This window comes from Myotis davidii, unplaced genomic scaffold, assembly GCF_000327345.1.
Source record: "Myotis davidii unplaced genomic scaffold, ASM32734v1 scaffold164, whole genome shotgun sequence".
Lineage (NCBI taxonomy): Eukaryota > Metazoa > Chordata > Mammalia > Chiroptera > Vespertilionidae > Myotis > Myotis davidii.
In genome coordinates, this window is record NW_006296417.1 from 1,049,345 (window position 1) to 1,061,346 (window position 12,002).

At 53.6% G+C, this 12,002-nt stretch overlaps 1 protein-coding gene across 1 annotated transcript in view; it reads right to left on the reverse strand.

Annotated features, from left to right (window-relative positions):
- Positions 1-5,164: 5,164 nt before the first annotated feature.
- CHSY1 (chondroitin sulfate synthase 1) overlaps positions 5,165-12,002 on the reverse strand; it is a gene marked incomplete at its 5' end in the record, with an annotated part of 47,288 nt that continues 40,450 nt past the window's right edge. The window contains 2 exons of the mRNA XM_006771773.2: positions 5,165-6,864; positions 6,929-7,128. Coding sequence (XP_006771836.1) covers positions 5,493-6,864; positions 6,929-7,128 — 1,572 coding nt within the window. The remainder of the gene's footprint in view (positions 6,865-6,928; positions 7,129-12,002) is intronic.

Here is a 12,002-nt window from a genome sequence, read left to right on the forward strand (position 1 = left end):
GCCCCCCCCCGCCTGCCTCGCTGGGGCCCGGGTTTCCAGGCTGCCAAGTCTCTGCCCCCCCAAGAGGAGCGAACCCAGGAACCCCCAGAGCGTGACCTCACCTGCGGAGGCGCCAGGCCCAGGCTGCCTGTGTGGCGGAGCTTCCTTCCCTTCAGAGGCACTGCCTGGGGGGGTGGGGACGGGGTTGGGGAGGGGCCTGACTCGGCTGCTCAGCTGGGAACACAGATGCAGACCCCGGTGGGGACTGAAGAATAACGATGCACAAAAAGTCCTAGCTGGGCACCGTATACAGCTGGAGCCAACTAAATGCTGCCCCACCGTACGTGTGTCTTTTTTCATTTCTGAAATATATTTTATTGATGTCAGAGAGGAAGGAAGAGGGAGATAGAAACATCAAGTTCCTACCACCCCACAAGCCTGGACAAAACCACCCTGCCCGTGGGCTCCATGAACTTGCACTTAACGGGCGAGGGCAACGCCTCCTAAATCAAAACGCCTTTGACCCGCCTGGGGGTGCTGCTCCCCCTCACACTGCCCGGGAGTCTCTGGTAGAACTGTCATCACGCACATCCACACGCCAGACAGCCAGGAGGCGTGGGGGCTCCTGAAGCGCCTTTTACACGCATGTGAACGGCCCGGGGGCACAATGCGTTGTGGGGGGTCCACGGGGGGGCGGGGCTTGCACACAAAGCCAAGGGTGAGCTGGTTGGCTGCATTTTAATGCTGGTGATTAAAAGATTAGCTCAGCGTGGCCGGCGTGGCTCAGTGGTTGAGTGTCCACCTAGGAACCAGGAGGTCAGAGTTCGATTCCTGGTCAGGGCACAGGCCCGGGTTGCAGGCTCCATCCTCAGTAGGGGGCATGTAGGAGGCAGCCAATCCATGATTTTCTCATTATAGAAGTTTCTATCTCTCTCCCCATCTCCCTTCCTCTCTGACATCAACACAAATATATTTAAAAAAAGAGGAGGGAGAGCGAGGAGCAAGTCAGGAAGGGGACAGGGTGACGATCTGCAGGGGAGCCCTGAGCCGAAACCCGCTGCCCTCCAGCCAGAGTCCCCTCTCCGCGGAAAAGGAAGCGCAGCTCAGTGCCCTGCAGCTGGTCCTCCCGGAGGCAGGCTGCCCGCGGTCCTTGCCACAGGCCTGTCGGCAGACAGATAGCATCTTCCGTTGAAGGAAGCCAGCTGGTGGCTCGGGGCCTGGCCAGGGACAGCATCCAAGCTCCCAGCGACCACAGGGACAAAGGCATCCGGCCGTCCCGGCCCACACCCCCGGGGGAGGGACGAGAAACCAGCTCCGGGAACAGCCAGGCTCCACTCCGACCCTCTGGCCGCAGATGAGCGGTCATCATTCAAGGGGACAGTCCTGGCAGGGAGACAGGCCCGAGGCCGGCCACCCGGCCACTTCCCCTGCTCAAGAGCAGCCAGGCCAGGTCCAGAGATGAGCTTCTCCCCAGAATAGTGAAGAGGTAGGGCCTGCCTGGCTGGTGTGGCTCAGTGGTCGAGCATATACCTATGAACCAGCAGGTTACAGTTCCATCCCTGGCTTGTGGGCTCCATCCCCAGTAGGGGGCGTGCAGGAGGCACCCGACCCATGATTCTCTCTCATTGATGTTATCTCTCTCCCTCTCCCTTCCTCTCTGAAATCGATAAAAACACATTTAAAAAATAAATTAAAGCAGAGAGAAAAGGCCAATTTGAAGCAGCTGCCGCTTGCTGTGGTGTAAATACCCCCGCCTCACTGATTTCAGGCGGCCAGCGGGATGCCGGTGAACTTGGGAGTTGGGAAGAGCTGTGCACAAGGAATGGTCGTGAGCGAGGACGAGCCAGGCCAGCCTGCCACTGACTCCACCCCAGAGGCCCCTGCTCCCTCCCCAGGGACAACCCAGACACCTGTGAACACAGGTCTTTGTGCTTTTACCCACTGCCCCTCACCCCAAACGCTCACCGGTCTCCAGAGCCACCGCTTGGTGTACCCAGTGGGATACTGGGCAACACCCAACAGTACAGAATCAGTCTCCCTCCTGCTGCCCGTCCTGTCCCTGGGATGCCCACTTTAGTGAATGCTTCTTTAAAAATAAAAATAAAAATAAAAATATATATATGGATTGATTTCAGAGAGGAAGAGAAATATCAATGACGAGAGAGAATCCTGAATCGGCTGCCTCCTGCATGCTCCCTACTGGGGGTCAAGCCCGCAACCTGGGCCTGTGCCCTGACCGGGAATCGAACTGTGACCTCCTGGTTCATAGTTCAACGCTCAGTCACTGAGCCACGGTGGCTGCTCGGATCTGGAGCCGGCCGCTTCCGTTCCTGGCCCTGACCTCCGGTCTCCGGAGACCAGTGTCTGCGGCCTGGGAGTGGAGGCCGTGTGTCTGGAACTGGCCGCTCCGCAGGCCCTGAGTCACCGAGACACCCGCCTGCCCGTCTTCTCACTGTCATGACTCAGCGTTTGCAGCAGCGGAGCTGGGCTCCTGGGGCTGCGTGTTCGCCCGATGACGCAACCAAGATACTGGGCGCAGACTCCCCTTCGTAGTTATTTGTTGTTCATCCTCACCGAGGATATTTCCCATTGATTTTTAGAGAGAGTGGAAGCGAGGGGGAGAGACAGAGAGAGACATCGATGTGAGAGAAACACATCGACTGCTTGCCTCCTGCACGTGTCCCAGCCAGGGCCAGCAGGGAATCGAGCCTGCAACTCAGGTACGTGTCCTCGACTGGGAATCAAACTCGGGACCCTGTAGGCCGCAGGCCGACGCTCTATCCATTGAGCCACACCGGCCAGGGCAGCCGCTTTGTCTTTTACTGGAAGTCAGACCGAAGGGGTCGCTGTCATCTGAACCATCGTGCTGTCAACTGCATTTTCATTTGTGTCTATTACCAGTCAGACTGAGCTGAGGGGGTCTTGGGGCCTTTTCCCCCGAGTGGGAGAGCAGGGACATCGTCTGGGGAGGTGGAGAGGGCAGGGGGCCCCAGGAGGCAGGTGCAGCCCTGTGGGGCCACGGCAGCAGGCAGGTCCCTCGCCGGCCCCCAGCCCCTGCCGCCCCTAAGCGCCTTTGCAGCCAGATTACAGCAACTCACTCGCAGCCACGCCGCCTAATCCCCAGGGCGGGCCCCAGCCGAGGGCTGGGAGGACTGACAAGCAAGCACAGGAGAGTCTAGCCAGTGTGGCTCAGTGGCTGAGCATCGACCTATGAACCAGGAGGTCACGGTTCCAATATATTTTCTTCATATCTATTTTTTAAAAATATATTCTATTGATTTTTTACAGAGAGGAAGGGAGAGGGATAGAGAGTTAGAAACATCGATGGGAGAGAAACATTGATCAGCTGCCTCCTGCACACTCCCCACTGGGGATGTGCCCGCAACCAAGGTACATGCCCTTGACCGGAATCGAACCTGGGACCTTTCAGTCCGCAGGCTGACGCTCTATCCACTGAGCCAAACCAGCTAGGGCTCATATCTATTTTTTAATTGATTTCACTGAAGAAGGGAGAGAGAGATAGAAACATCAATGATGAGAGAGAATCATGGGATCAGCTGCCTCCTGCACACCCCCCACTGGGGATCAAGCCTGCTACCTGGGCATGTGCCCTTGGCTGGACTCGAACCCGGGACCCTTCAGTCCGCAGGCCGATGCTCTATCCACTGAGCCAAACCAGCCGGGGCAATAACAATATATATATTTTTAAAAAAGGTTCGTGTCATTTCACTCCCACCCTGCAGTCCGCTTCAACATCGCCCTCAAATCAACCGAGAAACGCCATGAACTCGTGGCTTAAGCTTTTTACTCCCCGGATGTCATACAACCCTCGGGCCGGAACAGAGGAGTCAATGAGACACGACGGCTCTGCAGAGTCCGATAGAAAAATACTGTCGACGGGTTTATTGCGCCGAAGGAGCGACTGGCTATGTACAGATCGGCAGACCTCCAGGGACGAGTACTGACTGACGTGGCAAGTCTGTTGCTGGGCATCGACGTGAGGAACACCGTGTGGTTAAGGCACGTGCGGGCCGCCAGGGGAAACGGAACGTCCTGGCCTGGTGACAGGTTCATTTCGCTTTTGTTCCTAAAAAACGCGTGAGCACCAAAATTGTCAAAGAACACTTGATAGTTTAGTAAAAAAAAACCCAAAATGGTACGGAATGTGGGGGGTGGGGGCGCATTTTCGGGATGAAATCTTTGGAGTTCGGTTTACTGCAAATAAAACCCACTGGACACGCCCTGATACACATAAATACTAGATCGCCTAGCAGGTCCCGGAGAATCGGCAGCGCGCTTAACAACGAGCATCAAATAAATTAAAGGTGTTCTGGAGACAAAAGGGGGGAAAAAGGGGAATTGGAAAGAATGAAACAGCCGTCTCCACCGACATAACACAGACAGGAGATGAAGGAACAAAAGCAAATACAATTTCACTCCCCCACACACTTGCATCAGGGTACAGCCGATTCACCATCGTCCTTCTTTGCCATCCTAAAGATGAATGTTTTAGCCCTGGCTGGTGTGGCTCAGTGGATTGAGCGTCGGCCTGCGGACCGAAGGGTCCCAGGTTCGATTCCGGCCACCGGTAGGTGTCTGGGTTGCAGGCTCCTCCCGGGGCCCAGGCCCTGGTCGGGGCGGGTGCAGGAGGCAACTGATTGATGTGTGTCTCTCACATCGACGTTTCTCTCTGTCTCTCTCTCTCTCTTCCACTCTTCCTAAAAAAATAAAATAAAAATCAATGGGAAAACATCCTCAGGTAAGGATTAAAAGAAAATAATAATTGATATTTTATCCTTTGAGGAGAGAGGAAATACCAGATCCTTCTTGGATTTTAACGCCAGATCCACTGAGCCCACACGCAGGGCAAGAACAGCCCTATTCTCTTAGGGTGTCTCCCTCGCCCCCTTTTGCCTAAAAGCCCCCACCCCCACGTGACCGCAGGGAGTAGGAGGGCACGTGAGATGGCTCTTCCGGGGGTGACGATACAGACGATGATCCATTCCCTTCTTCTACCATCGGAACCCAACGTGGCTTTCAAAACATCGCCGGCCGTGCGGCAGAGACAACAGGTAGAGACTGTGCGATGGGGACCAGTTACAACGGAACAGTGAGCGGAGTTACAGTGTTTCGTTACCATAATACTTGGTAGCGCAGGGGCCTGGGGAAGAAACGGAATGACGACAAAAAAATAGTCTCATTCATTCATCAGGTACATTTCAAGTCACGGAGAACAGCGGGGTTCTGCTACAGGGTGTCCGGCGAGGAGAAACATGTGTCCGAAGGCAGAAACGTCACCTTTTTGTTCCCAGAAGAAAAAAAAAAAAAGCTCAATCGTCAAAACAAGGAGTCCTCGGTATAAGAAAGGTCACGTGTAAAACAGATCCTGGTGCAATAAACTTGCAAAACGGGGTTGGTACCAAAAAAAATAAAAATAAAAATAAAAACAAACGATTTCCAGAAAAATAAATTAGAGAATTAAAAAGGTCTGGGCCCAGCGCGGGGGCTGGACGTCAGGCTGTCCTGGCCGAGCCGTTGGTGTTGCCGGCCCTGCTGTACCCCGGCTCGTTCTTCTCCAGCCACATCTCGGCCAGCTGCTGCGTGGACCCGTAGGTGGACGCCTTGGACCCCAGGCACATCTTGTACTGCTTGGGGTCCAGGTTGGGGTCGCAGAAGACCGGGTGGTGCACGTGGACCACGCCGACCTCCTGGCTGCGGAACGTCTTGAGGCCGGCCTGCACCACCTTGTTGAAGAGGTCCACGTCCTCCAGCCCCCAGCCCTGGATGGAGACGTCGAAGCCGCCCACGCGGACCAGGTCCCCCTTGTAGATGCAGGTGATGCCGAACCCGTAGTTCCTCCAGAAGCCCGTCTTCCGCGTGAAGGCGAAGTGGTTGTCGCTGGGGGCCTTGCCGCCGTAGACGATCCGGGGGTCGTACTGGCTGAAGATGATGGGGAAGTAGATCTGCTGGCCCAGCACCGTGTTGGCCCGGCACCGCTGCAGGAACTCGGCCGTGAACACCAGGTCCACGTCGCAGAAGAAGAGCAGCGACTCGTTGCGGAACTGCGCCGACCCCACCTCCAGGGCCAGGGCCCGCGAGAACTCCCCGGCCACGGGCAGGACCTGCATGTCGGCCTTGGGGTACTTGAGCCGGTAGTCCCGCATCAGCTCCACCTGCTTGGCCTTGTCCGGGTTCGAGTCCGAGTTGAAGAGCAGCACCACCAGCTTGACGTTCTGGTTGGGCGCCAGGCACGTCTTCTCGAAGTGGCCCATGAACCGGGCGAACATGTCGAAGCGGCCCGACAGCGGGATCAGGACGTTGATCTTCGTCTCCTTGGGCTCCTTGCGCTCATTCCCGGCGCCGGGCAGCCCGAACGGCACCAGCCTCTTGAGCGAGTTGGACAGGAAGGACAGCGAGCCCGACTCCTGGTTGATCTGCTCGGCCAGCTCCCGGGCGTCCAGCTCCTCGTGCTCGGCGAACTGGATCTTGCTGAAGGTCTGCTGCAGGTAGGCGTGCCGGCGCACGGGCACCGTCACCTTCTTGCCCTTGTGCCGCTTGTACAGCAGCAGCAGGTCCAGGATGTACTCGGCCCCGTACATGGGGTTGACGCGGCGGTAGCCGTACTGGATCTCCTTGAAGTCGATGACCCGGCCCCGCGCCTTGGCGTTGGCGTTGATCATCTCCATGACCTGCATGACGATGTCGTCCAGGGCCTCCCGCTGCGCCTGTGTGCAATTCGAGATTACAAATGGAAGAAGGGCTGCATCTGAGTCCAAAAAGCTGCCCGAATTATACCTCTGCACCCAAAAACCTGTCCCAAATTGATTCTCCAAGCTCCTCCTCTCTTCACTTTTCCCCATGCAAAGGACACAGAGACCCACACCACTAAATGCTCACAATCTGAAAATACCAACAAACTGAGAGGTGGTGACAGCGATGACATTGGCACACACACAGAGCCTCTCCTGTCGCCCGGTGTAGTGCCAGCGCGGCGATCTGGCCGCTCAGCACGTAGCTGTGCAGCCGGTACTGGTAGGGCGGGCTCTTGTTGGGGTGCAGCGTGATGGCCCGGTGGATCTTGCTGTTGTGCAGGTCCCGGATGTAGCCCTTCTTGTTCTGCTCGTAGTTCTCGTAGAACAGCTGCTGCATCTGGAAAGGGTGGGAGGGGGGGAAAGAAAAATTAAAAAAAAATAAACCAAGGCGGCGTTTTTAGTGCGAGGGGACCGAGCGCCCCCCTGCTTCTCTGTGGCACGCATACTTTCTTTTTTTCCCAGTGATTTTGAGAGAGAGTGGAAGGGAAGGAGGTGGAGAGACAGAGACAGAGAGAGAGAGATATTGATGTCAGAGAAACACATCAATTGGTTGCCTCCCACACGAGCCCCGATCGGGGCCAGGGATGAAAGCTGCAACCCTGATACATGCCCTTGACTGGGAGTTGAACCCGAACACAGACCGACACTCTAACCACTGAGCCCACCAGGCCGTTCCACCTGCCTACTTAAAAAAAAAAAAATCAGAAATCTTTCTAAAGGGTGTCCCAAAATTCACTCAAGCTTTGAATTTTGCATGAGCATTAACAACAACAACAACAAAACAAAAGCCTAATTTTACTTGGTTTATTGAATCAGATTCTCATATCTGTTGCCCTTTGATTTCAATCCCTTCAATTTGATAAGCATGACCAGGTACCAATGATGGCCCAGGAGCAGGGACCGTGAAGACCAATGAAGACCAGGGCTTTGCGTCTGTGCCAGCAAAGCCTGGAGGCCATTGACCCGATGTGCTATTCCATCCATAACCCTATACTGTATACTTTATGAATCAATAAAAAATTTATAATTTCTGCCGAAACCGGTTTGGCTCAGTGGATAGAGCATCGGCCTGCGGACTGAAGGGTCCCAGGTTCGATTCCGGTCAAGGGCATGTACCTTGGTTGCGGGCACATCCCCAGTGGGAGATGTGCAGGAGGCAGCTGATCGATGTTTCTCTCTCATCGATGTTTCCAACTCTCTATCTCTCTCCCTTCCTCTCTGTAAAAAAAAAATCAATAAAATATATATTAAAAAAAAATTTATAATTTCTAATCATAAACCTGTGTTTTCTAACAAAATTACTTCTTGCATGAATTCTGGGACACCCTATATATGAGCCCCAGCATACCAGAGGCCTGCGGATAAGCCTGCTCTACACAGCAGCCCAAGGAGTTTAGAAGGATTCATAACTATAAACCGTGTAAACGAGACTTCCTCACTCCTATCAAAACTACTTCTTGAGTGAATTCTGGGACACCTTATATATGAGCCCCAGAATACCAGAGGCCTGCGGAAAGTCTGCTCTACAGCAGCCCAAGGAGTTTAGAAGGATTCGTAACTATAAACCGTGTAAACGAGACTTCCTCACAGGCCAGAACTGGCCGGTGTAATTCCGCAGGCAGAGAGAAGGATGAAAAGGTTTTCCCAGGAAGAAGCAGCATTAACTCAACACCCCAAGAAAAATAACTGTGAGTGACGCCTGGGCAAGTAAAACAACAACTGCCAACCACACGAGGCAGCTGGACCGACAGTGTGCAGGGAGCCCTGACCGGTTCGGCTCAGTGGATAGAGCGTCCGCCTGCGGACTGAAGGGTCCTGGGTTCGATTCCGGTCAAGGGCATGTACCTTGGTTGCGGGCACATCCCCAGTAGGAGGTGTGCAGGAAGTGGCTGATCGATGTGTCTCTCTCATCGATTTTTCTAACCCTCTATTCCTCTCCCTTCCTCTCTGTGAAAAATCAATAAAATACGTTAAAAAAAAAAAAAAGGAGGGTTTTTCTAACCCTCTATTCCTCTCCCTTCCTCTCTGTGAAAAATCAATAAAATACGTTAAAAAAAAAAAAAAGAGTGTGCAGGGGACTGTTTGTGGTTGGGCAGGTGAACAGCGCCCGTGGGAGCAGAGGCCTGTGGGCAGCCGGAAACCCGTATCTCAACCCCCACCTGTGCTCTTTACTAACACGCGTCCCGGGCGGTGGGGGTGTGTGGGGGAGGGTCACTTCCGCTTCCCGGACATCACCGGCTTTTTTTCTCATAGATAAGCAAAGGTGGTCACATAGGAAGAATGAATGCAGGCAGACCTATCTTTATTTTGTTTTGTTTTTTTTTATAAATATCTTTTTATTGATTTTTGAGAGGAAGGGAGAGGGAGAGAGAAACATCCATGGTGAGAGTGAATCACCGATCGGCTGCCTCCTGCACGCCCCCTACTGGGGATCGAGCCTGCAACCCGGGCATGTGACCTGACCGGGATTCGAACCCTGACCTCCTGGTTCCTAGGACGATACTCAACCACTGAGCCACACCTGTTCGGGGCACATGCCCGGGTTGCTGGCTGGATCCCCAGTGTGGGGCATGCAGGAGGCAGCCGATCCATGATTCTTTCTCGTCATGGATATTTCTCTCTCTCCCTCTCAACTTCCTCTCTTCAAAATCAATAAAATATAAAAAAATAGATTAAAAGCTAAAAAACCATGACCCCACCTTTCTGGTCAAGCGAGTGCAACCCGCGGAAGCAGATTCCAGCTGGAGGAAGCATGGGAGCCGGTGAGGGAGCGGGCAGGCGACCTGTGCCCTGTGGCACCGCAGCCCCATCCCCGGCAGCAGCGCCCGTGTCCACACCCTCAGGGACCTGCGCTTCCTGAGAAAAGCCGCTGACCTGGCGATGGATGGAGCCCATAGTCGGGCACCCGGGCTTCGTGGGCAGGTGGGAAACAGTCTCAGCAGGGCGGGGGGGAGGGCAGGGGGAAGGTGGGGAATGGAAGGCCGGGAGTGGAGGGCCGCTCCAGGGAGGGGTCGGCGGGGATTGCAGGCCTCCCTCTCCACCCACTTCCTTCCCTTCCTTCGCTCCCAGCCTGCAGGCAGCCGGCAGCCGCCCTGCCTTGGCCCGGAACCAGCGCTGAGCCGGTCCAAATGCCAGCCTGGGCGTCTTTTAAAGTGGAAATGACTCAAAGGAACTCGGCAACTCCCCCCTCCCCCCCACAACCCCGTGCCCTCCGGAGGCAGGAAAGCCATTCCTCGTTAGAGCGGCCTCAGTCGGAGAGGGGAAGAGAGCCGCCTGGCGTGGCTCCGTGGTTGAGCGTCGACCTACGAACCAGGAGGTCACGGTTCGATTTGATTCCTGGTCGAGGGCACGTTACAGGTTTGAGCCCTCCGGTCGGGGCGGGTACAGGAGGCAACCGGTCAATAATGTCACTCTCACATCCATGTTTCTCTCTCCCCCGTCCTCCCTTCCATTCCCTCTCCCTCTAAAAAATAAAATAAAATAAAATAAAAAAATCAATGGGAAAAATATCCTGGGCTGAGGATTAACAACATACAAAAATAAGGAGAAACGATGTGTGTCTTCTAAAGACGTGGCTCTGATGATGAAAGCAGGGGGATTTCATGAACCCTGGGGAGCCTGACACACGGCCTTTTATGAGCCTGACCTGTAAGCCACGTGATTCCGAAAAGGCCATCTCGTAAAACTTTTTACGTCACTTACGACTTTTTTAAAACCTTAAAAAAAAATTTTTTATAATTGATTTCAGAGAGGAAGGGAGAGGGAGAGAGAGAAGCATCCATGATGAGGGACAATCATTGACTGGTTGCCTCCTGCACACCCCCAACTGGGGATCAAGCTGGCAACCCGGGCATGTTCCCTGACTGGGAATCGAACCCGGGACCCTTCAGTCTGCAGGCTGATGCTCTGTCCACTGAGCCACACCAGCTAAGGCTAAACCTTTTTTTTTTGTTATGAAGCAATATATCTTCATTACAAAATACTGAAAAGATACTTACAAGCTTACTCTTGCTGACATTTAAAAAAATATTGTTCTTAGATACACATTCACATGTAAGGTAAAATATGAAAGCAAGTATGTGTGTGTGTAAACTAAAAGGGATAGCCCTGGCCGATGTGGCTCAGTGGATAGAGCACTGGCCTGCGGACTGAAGGGTTCCGGGTTCAATTCCGGTCCGGGGCACATGCCTGGGTTGTGGGCTCAGTGCCCAGTGGAGTGGGCGGGGGGAGTGGGGGAGGAAGGGAGCCGCATGCAGGAGGAAGCCAATGGATGATTCTCTCTCATCACTGATGTTTCTCTCTCTCTTTCTCTCTCTCTCTCTCCTTCTCCCTTCCTCTCTGAAATCAATAAAAATATTTTAAAAAAATAAATAAACTTACAGGTATACTAAGTCCTCACTTAACATCCCAGACAGGTCCTGCAACTTTCAGCAAAATGATGTATAGCAAACCCCCTGCTATCCTGGCTCATACATGATAGATAAGAGTTCAGTCCCCGAGGAATCCCACCGACGTTAGGAAACGACATCGGGCGAGAGGTTACTCGAAGATCACGTCCGAGTCATCAATCTACTCTGATCATCTGATTTTCCTGAAATAGCTGATAGCACTGACCGCTAAGTAAAACCAAGCTATTCTATTCCTTGTCCATCAGGACTTTAGCCCAACACGAGACACCACAATCACAAGCCACAAGAAAAGCAAAAATTTCATAGAAGGGAGAAAGCTTAAATAAGGCACATGTCAACTGAAGGCTAGAAGTACAATTTAAAAAAGAAAAATTGATTTCGGAGAGAGGAGGGGAGAGGGAGAGAAACATCCATGAGCTCTCTCATCATGGATCTGCCGCCTCTAACGTGGCCCTGGGTGTACGTGCCTCTAGCAACTCAGCGAACACCAGGCCTAGCCCTGGAACACACAGAAGCAAAGCATGTTTTGTTTTAAGTTCGTCTTTGTTTGAGCGTGCTCACAAATCTGCGTCTATACAAACACTCGAGACCCACGAAAAAAATTTATTTTAAAGTATATTATTACTGATTTCAGAGAGGAGGGGAGAGCGAGAGAGACAGAAACATCCATGAGGCGAGAGAATCACAGATCGGCTGCCTCCTGCACGCCCCACACCCCTGGGAATCCAGCCCAATTTCCTGACCCGGGAATCGAACCATGACCTCCAGGTTCATAGGTCGCTGCTCAACCACTGAGCCACAA